A 23,897-nucleotide genomic window follows, 5' to 3' on the forward strand; every position below is an offset into this window, starting at 1 on the left:
AAAACACAGGTAAAGGCTTCCTCAGAAAGCCAGTGTGGAGAAACACAGATGAGGCCTGAGACCTGGTGCATCAGAACCCTGCTACTGGGCAATTAAAAACCTTTTCAGTACAATGTTAAACGGGAGCTGTCCAACTCTTCCTATAAAACAAAAAGCACACACACATACACAAACACAAAAAGAAAACATCAACATAGAAATACAGTAAATACATTCTACCATGTATGGTAAACATAGACTAAAACATGGAAGAGTTTAGAATATAAACAGAGAAATAAGACTTTTTAAATTAATCTAAATTCTTATACACCAAAATCAATCATAATAAAGCTTAAAACATTATCCATAAAAAATCCAGTAGTCCAGAGTGAGAAGCAAAAAATGTTTTAATGGAAGAGATTTAAAACTTAAACATTTTAACTGATGGACTATAATTAATTTTGGATGCAAGTTAAAATTGGGGCAGAGAATCTTCTTTATCACAACAGAATGCCAGCAAAAAGAATTAAAATTAATTTTGGATGAAAGTTAAAATTTGGGCAGGGAATATTTTTTCTTATGAAGAATGCCAGCAAAAGCAAGTCTAAAGTAAGATTTTGAGATAGAAAATTTTCAAAGTACAGACATAAATATAATAACTGACACAGGCAGGGGTGGTTAATCGATGATAAAATACTCAGAGGAAGATTGTTAGAATACAGGATGTTGATACTGTTTCAAACCACTTTCCAAATTAATTATAACCAAGATGACTTTACAAGGGACAGAGCTCCTAGACACCTCCTTTACCAAGTGACCATCCTAGTATCACAACAATGGGGATGGACACACTGGGCCTTCTCTGCCTGCAGATGGACTGAGGTAGGAAGCTCACAGCATGGACTCTGCAGAGTTCCTGGCAAAATGTTTAGGCTGAATTTAATCATGAGGACATTTTCAGATAACTTCAGAATGTAGACCATTGAGCCACACAGTCGACCTGTCCTCTACAAACATTCCATGTGATCACCATCAATGACAACAAAAAGAGGAAGAGATGTTTTGGGTTCAAAATGACTAAAAAAGCACAAACTACATAGCCTTTTTAGTCTTTTTGAGCCCAAATTGTCTCTTCTTGTTTTTGTTGTGTTCTTGGTGGTGACATGGACTGTTTGAAGGGGACAGGTCAGTTGTCTTGTTCAATGTTCTACATTCTGCAGTTGTCTGAGGGTTACCTCCTGTGAAACTCAGGCTAAGCGTTTTCAGCAAGAACATGGCATTGTTCATACTCTGCCCTTGCAGAGTTCCGGCTGACGTGCTGTCTCCTGCCAGCGGCTCCTGACTCCTGTTCTCTACACGATGGGAATTGAGAGGAGCAGGGCTAAGGCCCGTGAATGCTGTTTGTCCATCTGGGCATTGGTCTCCCTAGGCATTGATTACAATTGGAGGGGGATGGACTGTGGCTTCTCAAATCAAAGGAGCATAGTGGGTTGAAACCATCAAGAGTATTCTGTGTCTAAAATTCAATCCTCAGTGAAGGACCCCTGCAGTATTGTGTTTTGATTTGAACTTTCTTTGCTGTTTTAGTTGTTTTCATCAAGTGGAAAAGCTACTTTTTGTGACATCCTTTCACCCTTTGCATCCTTCCAGCAGTATTTGGTATCTGTAGGGGAGAGAGAGAAAAAAATCAAATGAGCATTTTTGTCAGGTCCTCCTGATGGCTGAGTCTGGACGGATTGCTAGGTAGTGATATATCAGGGGCAAAAGGATCACCTGCCAGGAGGATGAGCTGAAGCGTGGGCCGTGGGTTTACTGAAGGGTGAAGCACCATCCACAAGCGAGAAAAAAACACTCCTGAACTTCCCTGAACTTCCAGTCAGCCTGGGGTGCAGGATATAAGGACCCCACCTATGCACAACCAGCAGTGGGGAACATCAGCCCTTTTCCTCCTGATCCCCTCTGTCTGGAGCAGAGTGATGGCTTTTCCTCCCAGTGAGGATGTGCTCAGCATCCATCATGCCTGCCCAGAAACAGAGGGGAGCAGGAGGAGAGGACCCTTTGCAGAGAACCCCACCACCTTACAACTCCATGTCCTAGTCTTCTAGGGCGGAATGGGAGGGCCATGGGATGGGAGAAGCAGCAGGAACCTCAGACAACATCACATCCAGGTCCATCTTTTACGACAGAGAAGTAGTGATGCCACAGGGGTAAGATTGAACTAAGGCCACATGACTTGCTATTGACAACCCAGGAATTAGAATCCACCCACTAAGGCCGTTTCAACAAAGATTGGAGAAAGCAAGAGGAAAGGCTCCAATCTGGAGGTCTCAACAGTCATGAGAGACGGTTGGGTCACCTTGGTTAGGACGGCAATAAAGTTTTACAAATAAATATGATGTTGCTGCTGCTTCTTTGGCTAGTTAAAAAAAAAAAAAAGAAGATAATTATAAGTATTTGTCCAAAGGGGATCAGGAAAGAACGGGAATTTTTAAAAAGCGACTCAAAATGGTGTTAGCAAAGAGAGAGCGGGGACTGTAACCACGGCCCAACATATTTTCCTTAATGCCCTGAAATTGATTTCACATCTGGTTCCACCTTAAGGCATTTCTAGAAATATTCTCAATATCTAGAGCAAGAAAACTCTGAAGTACAAAGTGAAATGGATTAGTTTTTGTTTTACTACATTCTCCCCTCCCACTTACTGTTTTCCCCTAGTACATTTTGGGAAAGGTTTCTTTTTAATATTTTATGCCAGTGTGAAGAGAGGTATGAAGAAGTATTCATACACAGTCTCTTGCAGAATTTCAGTCTTACTGTGTTACTGTATTCTCTTCAGGATAGTGAGACTGATGAGTTCTCTTTGGCGATTTTGCAGAAGGACAATAATTGACCAAAAGTAAAATTTTCACATTGCAGTGGTGAGCGCATGAGTGGGCTATAAAATGGGTGTGGGGAAATGTAAAGTGGAAGTTTTCCTTTAAAATGCAAAAAAAAAGAAAAAAGAAAAAATACTAAATTCCACTATATGTAATATGGGAGGTATTATTTCAATACATTAGGTGTTAATATAATGACTATTTCTTATCTTTTATTCAAAACTGAGCAAGTGTGCTTCAAGCAGAGGCTAAAAGTCTAATCTATTAATTTTCTTGTTCGTCTTATTGATTTTTTCTATGCTATACAAACAGTACTATTGAGAGGGAAATACAGATCCCATCAAAGACTGATGGATACTCAGCCTTTTCTGTGGAGTAGCCACACGTATGCGACACTTCCATGTTGGTAACCTGAGGTCACGGTACACCAGGGGTCCTTGTCACCTTTAGCCACATATTAGAATCACATGGGAGCATTTTAAAACTACAGATGCTCAAACCACACCCCAGGCCATGTAAGTGAGAATCTCGAGGTGTGAGTTCAAGGCATTCATCTTAATGGAAACCTCAGCAGGTGCTTATTACATGGAAGCAGGATTTAGAGATATTAAATGGACCAGCCCAGTTTCTCATCATTTGCTTTCCTTTCCCCATTTCTCTCATGATTGGCTTTGTTCCCAGTGGTTCTATGTATTGTAGCCTTCTCCCTGACAATTTCAGTTCAATCTCTCTCTTATCAACTGGGCTGGGCCAAAGCAAAGATTGTCCTATAGACAGATTTTTGTCTGTCATCTTGTGTATGCATTAAGCTGGTCCTGGAGTCACTTTTCTCAAAGTTAATTCATAAAATGCTCTCTCATATACTCTGGCCTCAAGATTCATCTGACTTGCATTTTAGACCCTTCACTGGACTTGTAGAAGTGGAAATGAGAATAAAAAGGAGAGAGGTTGGAACGATGAACCTCATGATGGTTTTGAAGTCCTGCCCTGTGCATGTACTTTTGGAGTGATGTCCCTTTAGAATGTCATAAATGTTCTCCAGTTAACATCAGCTCAAGTGAGTCCATGAGGTGAGAACACTGAGACCCTGGCAACCCCATCCACATTGACACTAGGCTGCACATCTTGGGCTGAAGACAAACCTGACTCCAGGCCAGTGGGGAACCCCCACCTGTGACCCCGGTTCTAATTTAGTTTCCTAAGTGGGGCTCTTTGTGCTTAGTTTTAACACTGCTCATTCAGAAGAACAAATGATGATTAAGAGTTGACTCAGTTGGGTTGCTCAGAAGAAGACTCAAGAGGAAAATCTATGTGTAAATGATGTATTGAAGCAATGATTTCTGCAGAAAGAGGCAATGGAGTTGGGATGCAGAGAGGAAAGTTAAATTTCCCAAGAGAGTGTGTGATTCCAGGCAAATATTCCTGTGTTCAGCAGCTTAACCTATGCACTTGGTTGAGGACAAGGAGGCCTGGCTCTCCTGTGGCCATGAGAGGGGCTGTCAAGACACTAGAAGAAGGAATAGAGCACAGTTCAGAGAGCAAAGAGGATATGGGGACAGAAAGGGCCTGTCAGGGTGGGAGCCCATGGGACACAGAGGTAACACCAGACAGAGGTTACAGCAGCTGTTAGAACAAATGGAAGAGAAAAAGCAGTAGGAGAATGAGCTGTCAATAATAGACAGAGAAATAAGAAGTGAGTGCAGCTATCCGCCATAGATGTGATTACCTCTGCACTCTAAGCTTGCAGGCCAGGGAATCTGCATGCCAGTCTCCACTTGCTGAATGAGAATTTTCGTTTGATGATCTTTGGTTTCAGGACACTGGAGGCGTGAATCTGGCCAATGACTTGATGCCCTTGTGTGTTGTCTGCTGAGCCTTTAAGTGCATCATCGTCCAGCTGGGGAGGGTTCTTCATCCCCAGGGAGGGCTCTAAAACCAGCTCTGAAAATAAAAACACAGTCAGTGGGATTCACTGGCATCCATGACCTAATTGTGACTTTCTCTTCCACCCAGAGGACATCAAATCAAGAAGGGGGTCTTGGACAAGAACGTCCAACGGGTAAGGGGAAGCCAGTAGAGTCACTTTAAAATTTTCTTTTTTGTTGATCTTTCCTACATTACTCAGTAATGACAAGATTGCCTGGAGCCAAAGGCACTGCCAATTTACATCAATAAGAAACACAGGATTAAGAAACACAAATAGCTTCCAGGTAGATAATATAAAGCCAAGGAAATAATACTCTATGTAGGCTATGCTTTGGGGAGAGCAGAGATTACAAAAATCAAAGTTAAATCAGAGCTGGGTTCACACAGGAGATGGGAATGAAAGGGCCTGGCAGGGTGGCAGCCCATGTGGCACAGAGGTGAGACCAGACAGAGGTGACAGCAGCTGATGGGAGGAAAGAATCAGGAAGACTAAACCTAGAGAATTTACAAAAGTTGCATCATTATATGATCTACTGCATATATATACACCCTATGAGGTATACACACCAGATATACATAGTCACACATAATGGGACAAATGACATAAATGCATATATCTGTACATATTATGTTATTTTACTTTTTAATTTTTTTAATTTTTTTTTTTTTGAGACCGAGTCTTGCTCTGTCACCCAGACTGGAGTGCAGTGGCGTGATCTCTGCTCACTGCAAGCTCCTCTGCCTCCCGGGTCATGCCATTCTCCTGCCTCAGCCTCCTGAAAAGCTGGGACTACAGGCACCCGCCACCACGCCGGGTTAATTTTTTTTTTTTTTTTTTGTATTTTTTGTAGAAACAGGGTTTCACAGTGTTTGCCAGGATGGTCTTGATCTCCTGACCTCGTGATCTGCCTGCCTCGGCCTCCCAAAGTGCTGGGATTACAGGCATGAGCCACCACGCCTGGCCTGTACATGTTATTTTAAAGGAAAAATATTATATAGGGATTTGGGAGAGATTGAATGTAACAGTATCATCACTATTCTGGTCCAATGAAATAGGGAAAAAAATTAGAGACATGAGAAGAATGAGAAAGAAAAGGTGTGGAAGAAACAAATGACCTGGTAGACAGCAGGAGAAATCACCAGGTGAAGGAAAATATTAATGAAACAAAAGGCATTCACTCTGTCCTCTTACCTGGTGCCTGGTTCAGGCTCTGCACTGCAGGGAAAGTGAGCAACAGGGAGTTTGTCTGAGCCAGTGGGGTGAGTCTTGGCTGGGGGTGTGAGAATCCATAGAGAAGCAAAGGAGAGTCCAGTGGGAAGAAATCAGTTTAAATAAGTCATCCCGGGACGTGTCAGGGACTGCGTATCCCCCGACACTCCCTGAGCGCCTTCCATGTGTCCTCTCCATGGGCCCAGATGGTGCTCGTTATCTCATCCAACCCTCCCTCCTCCTGAGGACAGGGGTCCCCTCATTCCTCAGCCGAGGCCATCGCCTGACAGATGAGCACCAGGCATCCCCAGGGGCTCCAGGAGGAGATACTGAGTGGGAAGCGAGTGAGAATGAACACGACCCTGGGTTTTAAGGAAATCTGAGCAGAAGTGGATCCCTGTGAGACAGGAACTGAGGACATGGCCGTGGACATGAGTGGAGAATTTAAACTAAATGGAATTTCATAAAAGACACTAATGTGAACACTTTCCATGGTCCCTTTTATTTCAAAAAAAAGCAGGAAAAAAAGCAGAGGAAGCTGGACATGTCAGGAGACTGAGTGTGGGCCCAGGATTTACACTGTTACTCAATGTGCCTCATAGGTTGTTACTGAAAGTGCCTGATAGGGGAAAATTGGCTTCATGAGGGATGGGGAAGGAGAGGAAGAAAACTGGCAGAAGAGTCTGTGTGAGAAAGGAGAGGAAGAGGGGCCCTAGAAAGCAGAGATCTTCATAACTGCTCTATCTCAGAGGAGACATCATCCGTGAAGTCACTATCTAAGTGTAAATTGAGCAGAAAGATAAAAGGATTAGATAACACCTATTCATAGGTTTATGGGGCAATTCTTATGGAATCAGGCCCTTTGGAAATTATAATAATTAATATTCCCAACAGAGATTGCAGGTAGATGTAATTTTTCAGCTATCTCAGATGAGGGAACAGAGATGTAAATAGCAAAAACACAAAAACCTAAGCTAAAGTCAACAAGCAGAAAGTGGCAAACCCAGAACCTTTGCTCATCTCACTGGGTTGGAGCATCATGAATTTCATCTTGACCCTGAGGAAGCACAGAGTGGTCCCATTCTCTCCTCCACCCACAGCACCGTGACCGCCAACACCTGGATTAGATCTTCATGACGCCGTTTCCTTCCCTACCTTGGAAGGGCCATTGGTTCCCAGAATGAGCATTGGCTGAGAAGCTGCAAGTGGTAGAGGAAAGGCCCTGCCTGGCCAAGCCATTCCCTTGATCCAGCTGTAGTCGCAGACATTTGGGCTCCAGCTGTGCCTGTGAAGCCTGCACCTCTGACAGGTGGTAGCTCAAGTCTGCACTCCAAGTCCCTTGGGGACAGGCCATCTTGGTGGGAGCTGAAAGGAGAAGGGGCTTCGGTAAGAACAACCTGAGTTTTCCCTTTGTTAAGACGACCAGAACACCCATCCCTAATGTCCCTGCTCTCAGTAAAGCCATCCAGTGACCCACGCCACACAGACAGACCTCATGTGAATGCAGGCGATATCACCTTTCCTGTCTGTGCCTGAATGCAAGCGACGTCACCTTTTCTGTCTGTGTCTGGGGACGCTGACAGGGTAGGGGCCCAGGCTGGGGTGTCCCTGAATGAAAAACCTCTGCTGCAGCCCAGAGGGCTTTGGATTGTCTAACAAGAACATCCCGATTATTCGGTTATTATTCATCTCCTTCCTGTGTCTAGAGGGAAAGTTCTAGAGAGCCCTCAGCTCGCAAGAGAGGCGGAGCTGTTTTTTCCCCACACAGGGGTGTAAGAACAGGCCAAGAGTTAGAGCTGCGAGGGTTTGAGAAAGAACCACGAGAAAGGGGGCTGGGATGCTACAGACCAAACACTAAGTGAGGCAAAATTTCTGGGTTCTGGGGCATTTTGAATTTCCCATTGCCCATAATGGTTTGACCCCCTGCCCACACATATCCATCCTATTGCCATATAGTGGGTGTCAGCAGACAGAGGCAATGTAGGAGAGGGACCAGTCCCTTCCCAGAAATTCAGGGGCCACAAGAGCCACAGATTAGCATGTGCGGTTCCTTAGGAAGGTAACAGAGGACACGATCCTCACATTACCCACTGCTCCAGTGGCGTTCGGGTGGCACCCCTTAAACAGATTATTTCCATTTCCACAGGGAGAGGAATACACATTCTGAGTGGACTAAGAAAAGACTTCCAATGACATTACCCCAGTCCAGGTTGGGCTCAGGATACAGACAGGGCCTGCAGGACTGGATCCACGTTGCTGTGGGGTCCTCTCTCTCCTCCCCTCTCCACATCCTCATTCTCTGCAAGGTTTTCTGTTTTCTTAAAAATGCCTCAGTGACCTCAGCTCCAACATGGAGATGCCACTGCCCACTTGGCAGTGTCCCTTGAACCCTGAATGGGTTATAGCAGGACAGAGCTTGCTTGCAAAGGGGCAGGACATACAGCAGGTGCAAGGTCAGTGTGTATTTTAATTGTTTCATGAATCACTGTGATCCTAGAAAAGTATTTGCTTTTTTGAAACCCAGGGAGAAATGCAAAATGGGAATGGGGATGGTCCCAGTATGAAAGGCACTTACTGACCAAAATAGAATAGAGGCCAACATCTTTGTTGCTAGTTTCTTTCTGTGTGTGTGTGTGTGTGTGTTTGTGAGAGAGTGACACAGGGTCTCACTTTGTTGCTCAGGCTGGAGTGCAGTGGTGAAATCGTGGCTCACTGCAGCCTCAACTAACCAGGCTCAGGGGATCCTTCCACCTCAGCCTCCCGAGAAGCTGGGACTACAGGTGTGTACCACCATGCCCCACTAATTTTTTTTGTAGAGACAGGGTTTCACCATGTTACCCATGCTGGTCTCAAACTCCTGAGCTCAGGCGATCACCTCCTTGGTCTCCCAAAGTGCTGGAATTACAGGCGTGAATCACGACACCTGGCATTTTTGCTAATTTCATTACAACATAATTCAATATACTGAGGGACAGCACAGAGTTACTTGCTCTTACAAGAAGACAATGTAATGGGTAAAACCCCCCAAAATCTACATGAAATTCCCAGAATAGAAGTTAAAAAAAAGAGAGAGAATGAGCAAGAAGAAATGAAAACTGGATTTGGTTTTTACACGTCTTGTGAAGCTGCTACCTCAAGGGGCACTTGCTCAGAGGAAGGGTTTTCTGGACGTCGTGGGGACAGGAACCACTCTGCTTTGCTCATTGGTTACGCCAGAACCTCATGAGGGACACTAGTTGTTGATGGTTTTCATGAGCATATAGCACTGAGCCCAAAACTTGATTGAAACTAGAAACCCACACGTGGAGAAAACCACTGGAGCTCTGCAGAGGATGCAAGCCTGGCCACGCATAGAGGAAGGGACACTGGACTGCGTCAGTGGAGGGAGGACCCCTCGGAGGAAGTAGAGCCACAGTCCCCAACCTTTTTGGCACCAGGGTCTGGTTTCATGGAAGACAGTTTTTCAGGGACTAGGTTAGGGGGAATGGTTGTGGGATGATTCAGGTACATTACATTTACTGTGCACTTTATTTCTATAAATATTACATTGTAATATATAATGAAACAATTATACAACTCACCGTAATGTAGAATCAGTGGGAACCCTAAGCTCGTTTTCCTGCAACTAGGTGGTGTCATCTGGGGTGACAGTCACTGGGAGCCAGTGACAAATCAACAGGCATTAGATTCATAAGGAAAGCACAATCTAGATTCCTGGCATGTGCACTTCACAATAGGATTCGAGCTCCTGTGAGAATCTAATGCCCCCGCTGATCTGACAGGAGGTGGAATCCAGGCTGAAATGCTCTCCCAATGCTCACTTCCTGCTCTGCGGCCCAGTTCCTAACAGGTCATGGACCCATAACGGCCCATGGCCCTATGGCTGGGGATCCCTGAAGAAGAGAATCTAGCCTGGGACACAGGAATCATGAAACAGGCCTCCAAATAGTTGGGAAAAACTCCCAGCATAGATGGATGGCCAGAGAAGAGATAAGGACATATAGTTTGCAACATAATTTCAGAAAACAGAGATGCCATATCTTAAAGAAGGGGGTCTGTTATATAAATATACTGTGGCCAAGAATTTGCCATAAGCCCTCACCACACCCCTGTCTGGCCTGTTTTGACAGTCACAGCCTGCTCTTGTGAGAAGGAGCCAGGTGACAGAGGAGTCACTTGGGACAGGAGAAGAGGAAGTTCTACCCAGTGGATGTCCATGCTGAAAACTGCATCCAAGAGCCAAATTCAAAACAGGCTCAGTGTCTAGGGCCTGCCTGCGGAGGTGGTCTGTCTCAGCTGCACGAGTTGCAGAAACAAAACATACAGAGGCTCCCTGGGAGGACAGTGGAGCTTTGTGACCTCCAGGCTGGAGTACTCACAGGCTATATCCAGAGCAGAGCAGGCAAGTTGATCCTCCAGTGAGGACAAGGTGCTGCTATAAGGCTGGTGGCAGTCAGATAGGTCACGGTGAACTAAAGGAGTGAAGTAAACTTCATCCACGGAGTCCTCTGGCATTTCCTGCTCCTTCACCTCTGGCAGATCCTGGATCAAGCTGGGGTAAAGATGACAGAAGATAAACAACAGAGAGAACCAACACCACTGCGCCCAGCTGGTTCTATAGGGAGGCCCTCAGGAAGGCCCAGAGGAAGCAAAGTACAGTCCCCTCAGGGAGATACAACCATCATTCCCTGTCTTGAGCAGGAAACAGAGTGTGACAGGCTCTCAGTGCACTGGGCAGGCAGTGATCTGGGGAGGAAGGTAATGGAGTGATCCCTGTGGGAAACTGCCAGGACACAGTGCATTGGGCACTTTTGCATACATTTTGTTGAAATTAGTATCAGTAGCCAAATTAATACAGGCTCTTGAGGCTTCCCAGACAGAGTTCCTGTATCCTCAACATCTCTTGCTCTCAACATTGTAGCATGACAGAGTTATTTTCATTCACTTTTCTGCTGTCAAATACTTGTAAACATGGTAATGCCAATGAGGCAGACATCAGATGTGCAGCTCAACTTCACTTAAGCAAAAAGGACAGAAAAGGGAACTGCAGAAAATGTCTGTGACTGATCAGTTCAACAGAGTTAACTGAATGCAGATTAATAGAATTCAAATGAATTAATAAGGAAGAAATACAAATATAGGTGTACAATGAAAAGAGTCAACCTTATGAATACGGCTATTTCATGGCTGGCTGAACAGATGGAGCAGGTATATTCTGCACACTCTGATTTTCCCTGCATCCGAGACTCCAGATATCTACAGTGAATTAACTGTCCCTGATTCCTCAGAGTTACCTGGGGCACGGTGGGTCTTGATCTTCTAGCTCCTCTTGATCCTTTTCAATTTCTGCAAATAAATTCAGACAGAGACAAACACATTAAGCAGGTTCTCCTACACACACAAACAGCCCACTGTGCAATCCTAACATAGGAACATCAGTTTCCTCAGTGGGAGAACAAGACAATGTGAGAGAAACATTCCAGGAGGCCTGAGGTCCTGTCAAGAGAGAGATGCTTTGGTTTTCTTCCCTGAGCCTAGGAATGAAATCTCCCTGTTGTTATAGATCGTTATCACAACATCAACAGTCCTGATTTTGTGCAAATAGCTATGCAAATTTTTCACACCAATTCAAGGCAAACACTTCAATGGCTTTCTAGAAGGAAAACTGCAATATTCAGCCTTCAGTCATCAAATACCCACATTGTTCAAGGTTGCAAGGATTTTAGACACTGAAATTAGAATGAAGGAGAGAACGTACAGACCCTCGAATCAAAATGAAACTTTGGTACTACAAAGAGACATTGGTTGTTTGTGACATCTAGGAGTGACAAGGCCCAGTCTTGTTTCTAGACACATAACAAAAGCAAATGTACTGCTCACCTAAAACAGGTTAACATCAGAGACACAGATAATGAGGCTAGGTTCTTTGAAACTTGGGTAATATCTTTAAGGAAAAGTAGACTAAGATGCCACAGGCCTTGGGCAGGCATAGAATCTCAAAGGACATGGTTACAGAAAGGAACTTGTAAGGAACACAATAGCTGGCAAGACAAATCTTATTCAGATTAAGAGGCCTGACCGACACCTGTTGGGCACGTGCTGCGTAGGTTGGTTTGAATTTGTCAATGTCGTGACAGTGGCCCAGGGTGACACAGGCCTGGTCTGAGATGAGAAAGAGAGCAAAGCTCACTGACCCACCCCATGTCTGTGCTTCCAACTTGATTTTCGATTCTGATGCAAAACATCCTGTGTCTGTGAGTCATGCCCACCCCAATGACACATCTCTGTCCAGCCAGGGGTGCAAGGATTACAGAGTCTACCTGGGACACCAATTGGAGATTTATTGTGGTCACAATGGAGTACTCACTGTCTACAAGAGCCAAGCTGACTTGCTTTTCTTCAAAACAGTACGAAGTGCTCCCATAAGGGCGGTAGGAGTGAGGTAGTTCAGGAAGGATGGAAGGAGTCAAGCAACATCCATCCAGTGACTCCTGGGGGACTTCACGCTTGTCCCCCCTCAGTGGTCCCCTGCTGAGCCTGTAAGGTAGGAAGGAGTAAGGATTAATCCAAGGAGTTTCAGAGCCCTGCTGGATTCACGTGAGGCAGGAGGCAGTGATGGCAGAAATCAAATGGGTCAGCCCATTAAAGAGTTCAATATTCTCCTCTTCTCGGTGGGTCACAGTGTGGTTGCCATGGGGTAGGTTGCAATACAGACAGAGGGAAAGAGAGATGAGAGAGAGAGAAGCATCAGGAGCTCAGCAAAGTGGCCAGATCACGATTTTCTGAGGAAGGAGACTGAGTGTCTCTGTATGGTACAGTTGTGACTCACTGAATATCCTGTTCCATAATGGTAGCTTCATTCCTTTTTTAAAAATGGTATTAAATTTTATGTGTAGGGGCCAAGTAAACATAGCATTTGAGGCATAATTATATCCCCAAACTCTCATGCCATGAAGTCCTTCTCTCATTATTATGTGTGGTATAATAATTTTTTTCTACTCAATTTCCTTGCCTAGAAATGCTTAGCATTGTGTTAATGCAAAACTAGCAGAAAGCAGATATGCATCTCAGGCTGGTTGAAAACATAAGAGGATCGCTGCTTTAAGGAAATCGCTGGGACTGATTAGTTTTTCACAGGATCAACTGGTTTTATGTACTGAACCTGAGAAGTTAACACGAAATGGCTAACAATGCAAGGATCACAATGAAAATGTAAAACATGGTTAGAAAGGATCATTTCTGGTTGGCTGAAGTCCTGATATTCAGGACTTTCTGGTTTTCTGTGTATATGAGTTCCACAGGTGTCACCCCTGAATAGACAGCCCCTGAATTTCTTTAATTACCTGGGATCAATTGTTTGTTTTCCTTTCACCTCTTCAAGATTATTTTGCTTTTCTGCAAGTAAATTAAGAGAAGACCAGTCAGATGAACTTAATCACATTTATACATTCACAACCTTGTGTCCAAACCTACTTAGGGGCATAAATATACTTGGTGTGATAACAGGCTATTGTGAGAGAAACTTTCCAGGAGGCCTCAGGGTGAGCCTTGTGAAAAGTCACTAGGTTTGCTTTCCTGAGCCATGGAGCAAATCTCCCTGATATGACAGGTCATCATCACAGTCCCTTCTGTCCTGAGTCACAGCAAAATGTTAACCATATCCTATTTACTAACAGATCCTGGAGATCTACTTAAATGCTTCCTAGCAGGTTACTGCAGTATTCAGTATGTTTCCTTCAGATAAGCTGTTGTTGGTGTTTTTGTAGAATGTACATTTAGAGGGACAGATTAAATCAAATGAATCTCTAACGCTACATGGAAACATAGGCCTTTCATGAGGCAGGGAGTTCCAGGGCCCAGCCTCCTTTCAGAAACATACAACATCTAATAGTGGTGTCATGTTCTGGTACTCACAGACCTCTTAGCTAAGACAAGCCTGCTAAAAGGGGAGGGAGTCTAGCCTGAGAGAAGTGAACGAGGGTAATGACAGCTCCAAGGATATAGATAAGGCTGCCAGTGGCCTTGGACAGGCAGAGAAACTCAGGTTATTTGAGAAGGAAAATTAGAAGATTTCATGTGAGATGACAGATTAAATCTAAATCAGGAGGAGTGGTGGATACATCCTGCACCCAGGCTGCAGAGGTGGGTATGAATTTGTCAGGTCAACCTTGGGTACAGTGATTTGACAATGGGGCAAAGATGAAAGACAATGTGTGGTTGTGGAGGAGGATGGAGCAAAACACTGACTCCTAGGATGCCTTTTTTCAAACTCAATTCTAGAGCCTGGTTCTACCAGTGTATAAGCATATTGTCTTCCTGAAGGTATGAAATCTGTCATTATGGACAGATTGTGGGGTGCAAAGAATAGGGAGCCTACCTAGGAAGCCAAGTGGGGCTTCATCCCATTTGGAATTGGAGTAATCCCTGGCAACATCCTGAACAGAGCAAACTTTCTCTTCATCCAGTGCCAAGAAAGTGACTTCATGATGCAGGTAAGAGTTGGATATATCATGGTGTCTAGAATGAGAAAAAACACATTCCTCTAGTAAGTCCTGCAGGACTCCCTTCTCCTCAGACTCCTGCACCCTCCTGATGAGCCGGGTAGGATAGGAACGACAGCAGATTAGATCAAGACAGACTCAACACCACAGCATGTCATGTGATTTGATGGGACACAAAGGGAGTGGTCACAGAAAGCAAAGGGGGAGCCTCTCCAAGAGAGAAAAGTCATCCTTCTAAATGTGGGGTGGATGTGACTGCCCTGGGGACAGAGCAAATGCCAGCAGCAGGTGCTCAGGGCACTTGCCACAAAGGAGCTGCTGCAGGAGACCCAGACTCTCCCTGTAAACTAGCAGCATGACCTGCAGCAGAGAGAACTAACACAGGCCTTCACTTCCTTCACACAAATGGCGTTGACATTTACATGCAGCATCTAAGTGAACAGAGCTCTTGAGGCATTCCAGACACACAGATGCTGTGTTTTTAAGTTCCCCCTTTTTCAAATTTTGACATCATACGAAATTTTTATTTTTAATTTCTCTCTTGCAACTAAGTAGTTGCCAACATGCTGACACAAAACAGAGAGAAAGCAGATATGCATCTCGCTCTGGATTAACCACATGGGAGACCACAGGTGAGATCAGGAAATCCCTGAGTTTAGTCAGTTCACCTGGCTCAACTGATTGTCTGTTCCTATGCTTGAGCGGGATTAAGAAATGAAAGGTATTCAAGTACCACAATAAGACAACATTGTAAAAGGGGTAATTTGCAGTTGGATGAATGGATGAGACAATTCTATTCGTCACTTCCTATTTTCCCTGGATCCGTGGTGTCCAGGTGTCACTACTGAACTAACAGCCCACAAATCCACAGTTACCTGGGGAGCACTGGCACATTCCCCTGTTCTTCCTCACGATCATTTTGATTTTCTGTAAACAAATTCAGAAGAGCAGGTCACAGTAAGGAATCAGTGCCCAGTCATGGCACAAGACACAAATATCTTCAGTGTAAGAATGTGACATTTTGACAGGAAGGTTGTAAGGCACCGTAAATTAAGTCTTGTCAGAAGTAGATGAGCCTCCTTTCCAGGCCCATGAAACAAAATCTCCCTCATCTGGTAGATAACAATCACCTCTCCTCTGATCTAAGTCTGTGCCAACAGTTAAAGAAAACTTTTCTCACAAGAATTCAAGAATTGCCCTAACTACTCTCCAGAAGTGTTGTTGCAATACTGATTTATCTCATCATATATCATGGTCAATGAATGGTTAGAGAAATTTATATAGGAGACTGAACTGATGGATAAATTCTAACAACCCCTGCATAAAAATGGATCTGTGGTACTACACAGAAACATTGGCCACTCATGGTTTGAAGAACTCAGAGCCCAGCCTTGTTTAGGGAAACTACAAGCAAGATAAAGGTATAAGTGTTTATGTCCTGCTTTCAAGGTGGCTGCTTAGCTGGGACAAGCTGATTTAAAGGAGACTAAGCCTGGGGCTGAGAACAGTGAATGCAGAGAAACAATAGCTCCAAATACACAGGCAAGACTGTCAGCGGCCTGTGACAGGCATAGAAACTCCATGAACATTGTTGAGGGACACTAATCATTATTGCATGTGACAAGAGTCATAGGAACCGAGCCAGGAGGCCTGACAGCAACCTCCTGTACACAGATGGCTATGACTTTGTCACACCTGCCTGTGGTCCAACATGCTGACATTGGGGCCAGGAAGACAAAGTGATGCCATGGGCCAAGGAGGAGAGGAAAGGTCTCTGACCCTCGGATAACTGTGTGCAATATTCCCTCATAGTTTCTTTTCTTTTCTCTCCCTTCCCTTCCTTTCTCTCCTTCTGTCCTTTTTTCTTTCTTTCTCTCTCTTTCCTTTCTTCCTTTCTTTCTTTCTTTCCTTTCTTTCTTTCTTTCTTTCTTTCTTTTTTTCTTTCTTTTCTTTCTTTTCTTTCTTTCTTTCTTTTCTTTCTTTCTCTCTTTCTCTCTCTCTCTCTCTGTTTCTCTCTCTCTCTATTTCTTTTTCTTTTTTTTTTGAGACAGAATCTCTGTCTGTCACTCAGGCTGGAGTACAGTGGTGCAATTATGACTCACTGCAGTCTCTGCCTCCTGGGTCCAGATGACTCCCCCCATCAGCCGCCGGGTAGTTGCGATGACAGGCACGCACCACCATGTCTGGCTAATTTTTCATATTCTGTGTAAAGATTGGTTTCACCACATTTCCCAAGCTGGTCTTGAACTCCTGAACTTAAGTGACCCACCCACCTAAACCTTGCAAAGTGCTGGGATTACAGGTATGAGCCACTGCACCCAGCTCTGTCTTAGTATGTAAATCAAACCAATATGTATGTATGCAGCCTGTCCTCAGAATTGATCTTCCTCAGCCTAGACAGAGGCAGGAGGGACAAAGAATAGAGAGGCTACCTGGGAGAATGTTTAGAGCTTCCTTCTCTTCATCATGAGAGGGTTCATTCTCTACAACCAGAGCAGAGTCGACTTTGTCTTCCTCAGATGTGATTTTGGTGCTCCTGTGAGGCTGGTTGGAGTCAGATGGGTCGTGACTATTTGAACAAGTGACAGCACATTCCTCCAGTGAGTCCTGAGGGACTTCCTTTCCTTCAGCCATCTGCACCTCCCTGATGTGCCCGGTGGGATAGAAATGACAGAAGATTAAACCAAAAGGCATTGGACCCCAGGAAGTCCTACTGGTTTTGACAGGAGGCATAAGAGAGTGGTCTCAGAAAGCAAAGGGGAGTTTCCCTTTAAGATGGAACAGACAGGCCGGGCGCGGTGGCTCACGCCTGTAATCCCAGCACTTTGGGAGGCCGAGGCAGGCGGATCACAAGGTCAGGAGATTGAGACCACGGTGAAACCCCGTCTCTATTAAAAATACAAAAAATATAGCCGGGTGCGGTAGTGGGCACCTGTAGTCCCAGCTACTCAGGAGGCTGAGGCAGGAGAATGGCGTGAACCCGGGAGGCGAAGCTCGCAGTGAGCAGAGATCGCGCCACTGTACTCCAGCCTAGGGGACACAGTGAGACTCCGTCTCATAAAAAAAAAAAAAAAAAGGAACAGACAATCCTCTCCTCTCTGCAACAGAGCAGAGAAAACCAGAGACGAAACAGTGGCTGGTGATCATTGCACTGGGTAGGTAGGAGCTGAGGATGGAGACTCAGCTGTCTCTGTATGGTACAGTCTTGAGAGCACACACAGACTAAAAACAGCTGCCACACGGTGTGTCTAAGCCGGGTTGTAGTTAACCTACTGTGGCCACAGGAATACAGGCCTTTGAGCCATTGTAGACTCCAGAGATGGTGTGCCTTCTAAATTTATTTTTATTTTAATATTGTGACATGAAATGTAAATTCTTTGTCTAGGTACTTTTCTTTGTGTTCAACTTTGCTAGGTACTTCCTAATTCCTCTGTTTGTTGCCTCTCTGCCATTTATCTTTCCTTAAAAGAACATAAAGACAACCGTGTAGAAAGCAGCTTTGCACCTCCTCCTGGCTTTCACTGCAGGGGAGAACATGTCTCCTCTGTGTGTGCAGGAAGTCCCTTGGGCTGTGAGTTCATCTAGGGTCATGCTTACGCGTACCATGAAGACAATGGACAAGCATGTTAACAGGCTATTTCCTTGCTGGGTGAGTGCATGAAATCAGTGGACTCTGCAGGTTTCTTATCCTGCATCTGGAATCTGTAACTACCTTCACCCGCCTTGTGTTCTTTCTGAGACCCTTTTCATGTTTTACCACCCATTACCCGCTCCTGATTATTCAGTGTTACCTGGGAGCAGGTGATTCCTGTACTTTCTCAATCTCCTCATCTTTCTCATCTTCATACTCATCTTCATCATTCTCTGCAAATACAGAAGTGTCCATTCAGATATTTCCTACTTCACCTATGCAAGTACAGTGAGCCCTATGTGCACGGATACACAAACATCTATATGTATGAGACCAGACTGTACAAGAGCTCTCATGTTTTATCTTTAACAAAATGCCCTGGAATGGTTTCCTAATCCATGAGGCAATGCATTTCTGATCTGCAGGGTCACCATCAAGATGTGGCCAAATATTGAAAAGACTTTTTCCTCTTAACATCACTGCAGGCTTGTCCAGCCTCTCTCTGAACTTCAGCAGCTGTCTCCCCAGTCCTCCCACAGATGTGATTCCCAGGCACAGGCTGTGTGTCCTGTCACAGCTCGCATTTAGAACCTGTATCTTTCTCTTAGAACAGGACAAACAGCCTTGTCCCACAATACTCCATACATCAGGGACTTCATGTGCCCCCCAAGTGGCTTATACTGTGTTATCCAGGGACACTGTCTCCATGGGGAGTGCTTCAGCCTCAACCACTTCCTACCACCAAATGCCAGCACTTCAAATACCTTCTCCAACAGCACACAGCAAGGGGCTTTATCTCATGTGAAATAGAGTCATAAGTGTTCCCATATTTGAATGCCAGAGACAATTTGTTTGCTTTTACAGATTTAGAGACAGAAACCCAGGAAGGATAAATTAATCAGTTGACCACAGTTGCTAAGGACGTCGTTGAAGATAGAGCCTGGGAACCTTCACTCTTAGGCTGGGCTCTTTTCACTCTAACAAGCTGCCTCCTGTCACAGCCTCCTTCCTGTCCTTTAAAACTGGACAAATGCTGCGTCTTGCTCCAAAGACTATGTTCCATCAAGAAAGGAGGAGACCTTTGCAATACTGTGACCTCCAGCCCAATGGGTTTCCCATCTCTGTTTTTACCCAGGAAGTTCTGGTCATGTCACAGCCACAAATGTTTACGGGAAAGATACACTATACATAAAATGGTCATTGTGGAGGTGTGGAGGTCTTAGGACTTTCATAAGCCTAGGGCTGTGTGTCATCACGGCCCGTGGCCACCTCACCTGGACTGAGCTTGTGGAGAAGTCGCTCTGCCAGCCGGTGCCCCTCAGCCAGCTGCTCTCGGAGGTCCTGACCCTGGAACTTGTCAAGGTCATCAGGAGTGAGGAGGGCCTTGAAATGCTGATTCAGTGAGCGGGAGGCATCTCTCCCTTCCTGTAACTTCTCCCGTAACTGGGTCAGCTCTCGTGCCTGAGAGTGAACCAGGGCTTTATATTGCCTAAGGTGAGATAGTAGAGAACATTTAATAAAAGAAAGGAATGAATGATCAGTTTTAATACTACAATATAGATATCTTTCAGAATGTCTTCAAGGAGACCTCCAAGGAGAAGGTCAGCACATGTTTGGAGAAATGCCTGTGGCCAAGAGAAAAATAATAATATTAATAAAAATATATTTTTAAGGTATATATATATGTATTTTAAGGCTCCCTCTATGTAAGAGAGTGCTCCTGTAAGATCCTCGATGATGTTCCATTCATCTATTCTTTCTGTAAACAAAAGCCGGTGTCTTTCTAGATCAGTTCCAAATGGATTTCTTTTCAGTTCCTCACTTTGGCCATAGACATTTCTATATGGAAATTCACACAGTGCATCTTGCAGTAAATAGAGCTAAAGCCATGCAAAGAAATGTGACCAGGTGCAAATGCAGTGGATTGCTAAGATATAAGAAGAAAAAAATAACAGGGTCAAGACCACAATACTGATTGAACGAATGACATGCGGCAGTCAGTCAGGAGGCGATTCTAACTAAGAGTAAATGGAGTGGTGATCACACACCATTTTGAGTGTGCTAAATGCTGCTGGGTGGTTCGCTTTCTTTTGCATAACTTTGGTTATGCAAATTTCACCTCAACAATTCCTTGTTTTAAAAAGAGAAAACAAGGTTCAAGAAATAACTGCAACCCATAACTTACTAAGATGACTGTTCTCAATTTTATAAATATTTGTGTGACATGTGCTTGCCATGTAAATGCCTGCCCTTGTCCTGGCCCAGCTTAGCTCTTAGTTCTCCCAGCTGAGTTGCTGCACTTCGGAGATTCACACCCTTGCCCATCTGCCTGCCCCCAATGGGGCCTACTCACCCGAGCTCCTCAGCTTTCCTGAGCTTCTCTGCCAGCTTCTCCGTGAATTGCTGTTCATCCCTCAGCACAGAGTCTATGATGTCCTTGTACTCTTCGCATTCTGAGAAAAGACAGACATGCCTGCCTCAGTGCAAGGCTGGACATGCAGCTGGGGTCACTGCCTACAGGGCAGGTGGCAGCATACATCCAAAAGATGAAAGCAGCCCCAGTACCAGGCTCTAGGCAGGCATTTCCACATCTTTAGTTATCAACCTCCCAACTTTCTGTTATCTGATACTCCCCAACTTAGAGATGGGAAGAAAGAAACTCAAGGGCCCATCAAGTAGCTTGAGAAGATGATTCACCTGGAACAAGGCAGAGTCAGAATTCACAGCCCCTGAGGTCTGACTCTGAATCTTGGGACATTTTCCCAAGCCTTGCAGCCTCTCCTGTAAAACACTGCGCTGGGGCATGAGGTAATAATATCCTGCACAGTCGGGAAGACCCTTAGCACTATGGGACTCACGGTTTCCCTGGTACTGGAAATTTCAAGCACAAGTATGTCAAATATGTAAAATATCGTATCTGAATATAATTGCATAAAATATGAGGCATAACACCCAAAGGCTATAATAGAAATATGCCCAAATACTAATAAACTTTGAATTAAGTTAAACACAGTAGAATGAAGAACTAATAGAGAGTGTTTTCTCTGTGCCAAGAACTGTTCTAGAAGATTTAGAAGAAATGGATCATGTAAGTCATTGCACCACTTTTCTGGGGTATGTATTATTATAGTACCCAGTGAACAGATGAGGAAACGTAGGCACAGAGAAGATAGGCAACTTGGATGGAGCCCAGGAGCCCAGGGTCCCTGCTCTGCACACTACACTGCTACCTCCACAATGTCTTATGTGCCAGCTTTCTTCCTCTTTAGGAATAAGAGCCTGTGCCCCAGGAAGCAGGACTTCCCTCTCACCATGGTACTCCTTGCTCTTGATGCTGTCACTTATGGCTGCCGCAGTTACTATGAGTAGTAGTCTCCTCTTTAAACTCCTTAGAGCGGGTGCTGTTTATTGTCACTATGTTTCCCCCAGGGTGCCCAGAATAGAGCTTTGCCTAATGGGCCTCAAAGAATTTTGTACTGAATGGAAGTTCATTAGTCCCAGACGTTTAGACCAACAGACTAGATGTTACCTGTCTGCAGCATCTTACATGGTACAGAGAGGATTCTCATAAACATGATTTAGCCTATTGCTGAGAAAAACAGGTGGTTCTGTTGCCTGTGTCAGCAGTCAATATGTTGGATTTTAATTCTACTCTCACCGCACACCAGACTGCAAATGTGGAAAAGTTGCTAAATACTTTGTGCCTCTGTTTTCCATCCTTAACACCATGAAGTTAAAAAATCCATTTCTATTTTCCTAGAGGTATGGGAAGGATGTCATTAATTTTGATGAAGAGACCGTTCAGTTTCTCAGAGGCCACAGGTGGTCATTCATCACTTTTGTGATGGTGAATCTATACATAGAACTTACTGTATTTCTTTAGCTGGTTGGCCAGGGAGTAGGTAGTAGCTTGAGTTATAAGGAATTTCTCTTTGAGGTCTCGGAACTGCTGATTGCTCTCTGCCAGCTGGGAGCGCAATTCCTTGTTGATTTCTAGGATGTTCATCTCTGCCCTCTCGCCGGACAAAGGGTCGGCAGATACCACCATGCTGACGTTTGTGGCAGAAGAGGTAGAGCCAGGGACTGGGGAGAAGAAACCCAAACACATGATGGCTCAAAAACTAGTGAAATCAGTTAGGTTTCATTAGGACTGAGAGATGACAATAACTGGAATTGTTAACTTACAGTTGAGAGAAACTTGATCAACACCCCACAACACTTTAGAGTCCTTAACCACAAAAACAGGGTCCAGGATGCCTGAGCTCAGAGCTGAATGCACTGCCTGTATCTCCGACTCTGACAAGAGTGAGGGAGGTAGCAGCCAGCGTGCCAGGTAACGGTCTGCAGTTGCAATAACAGAATTAGAAGGTGGAGGTGTCATGGAATCTTAGGAGCCCTGTATTCCAATTGCCCAGGATGTGCTGAAACACTAGGGCCCTGGTCTCACCTGATGGTCACTGATGGGGACCATTTCTTCAGCAGTCACTCTCAGTGTTAGTGCACCCTTGTGACAATGCTACAGGCCCACCTCTTTCCCAATACATCTAAGCATATTCCTCATTGCTCATCCCTTGTGTGTATAAAATCGTCAAGGTAGAGGTAGTTTCCCAAAAGCTTATATTTTCTTAGTGGTAGTCACAAAATCACTCTACCTTCTCTAAGTTGAATCAGATCCTAAGGCTTTTCCATATGTGAAAGATATCAGACTTTTAGACTGCCATGATATCCCCTGGGTCTTCTGCATTTTTTTCTGTAGCTACTGAAAAGTGAATGAATGATTCATTTTTGAAAATATTTTCTCTCCTGGCTCAGTATTCCTCTTGCTGCATCCCATTGTTATGTTGATTTCTTTTCTCCTACTGGGGCAGCATCTTGGCTTTTTATTACACTTAAGACCAGTTTCACATCCCTATGTCCATAGCTCTTCCTCTATGTGTAGGTTGATTTGTTTTTTAGTGTCACTGAACACTCGTTTCATACTTGTCACTTACAAATATCATTCTGGTCCCACAAGAGCTCTTTTCAAGGTATTAAGTGATCAAAATCATTTGTACATATCCCCTGAAAACATGTATGACCATGTATCTTGGGAAATCTTGTAAACCCGAGGATATTTTGTTGTTTTTGGTTTTCCCATATATTGAAAAGAACACGGCCTTGAATGCTTCTCAGAGAATATTATTGGATATATACATATGTATATATTGAGTTGCTCTAACACCGTTGATGTGTGGTTGCATTCCACTAACAGAACCTGGCAAGATCAAGCTCACAGTCAGGGGTGGTTGGTGATCCTCCGTGTTCCTGTGCAGCAGAAGGTGAGTTTGAGATGAGAGGGACGAGTAGGGGAGCGTGCTCCCCCGAACCACCTCCTCACTTTCTCAGCTTCCATCCTCAACTAGGTTTTGTGAGGCTAGGACTTGGGAATTTGTCCTGTAGCCCAGATCTCCTAAGTGTGGCTGCTGAACTTGCCTGAGTTGAGTTGTGATAAGTGTGACCACGGGCTACCCAACATTCATGTGGAAGCGAAGGGAGGAGGACTGGATTAATCCCATTGGAAAGTGCGCCTCTCAGCAGCCTGCACCATCCTCCAACTACACTGTGTAATGACAGTGCTTTGAGAGGTATTAAAGGCTATAAATTTATCTATTCTCTGGTGTCTCAGAGACTTGACATTCTGTGTCAGAGTGAAAATCTGTCTAGTTTCTTCATTTTAAAAATGATGAAACTGCAGGTTCACAACGTTACATGGTTTACTTGAGGTCATACAGGGA

The 23,897-nt window shown here is 44.5% G+C and overlaps 1 protein-coding gene across 1 annotated transcript; it reads right to left on the bottom strand.

Annotated features, from left to right (window-relative positions):
* Positions 1-368: 368 nt before the first annotated feature.
* Positions 369-23,685, bottom strand: LOC695159 (NBPF family member NBPF4). The gene is made up of 14 exons (XM_077952256.1): positions 21,994-23,685; positions 20,477-20,576; positions 19,398-19,612; positions 18,284-18,356; positions 16,925-17,136; positions 15,368-15,419; positions 14,369-14,508; positions 13,335-13,386; positions 12,359-12,528; positions 11,286-11,337; positions 10,371-10,543; positions 7,147-7,356; positions 4,582-4,796; positions 369-1,642 (listed from the first exon to the last, which is right to left on the bottom strand). Exons 1-13 carry the CDS (start codon positions 22,229-22,231, stop codon positions 4,591-4,593), a joined length of 1,893 nt encoding a protein of 630 aa, XP_077808382.1. The 5' UTR covers positions 22,232-23,685; the 3' UTR covers positions 369-1,642; positions 4,582-4,590.
* Between the last annotated feature and the right edge of the window lie 212 nt (positions 23,686-23,897).

Source organism: Macaca mulatta, chromosome 1 (assembly GCF_049350105.2).
Source record: "Macaca mulatta isolate MMU2019108-1 chromosome 1, T2T-MMU8v2.0, whole genome shotgun sequence".
Classification (NCBI taxonomy): domain Eukaryota; kingdom Metazoa; phylum Chordata; class Mammalia; order Primates; family Cercopithecidae; genus Macaca; species Macaca mulatta.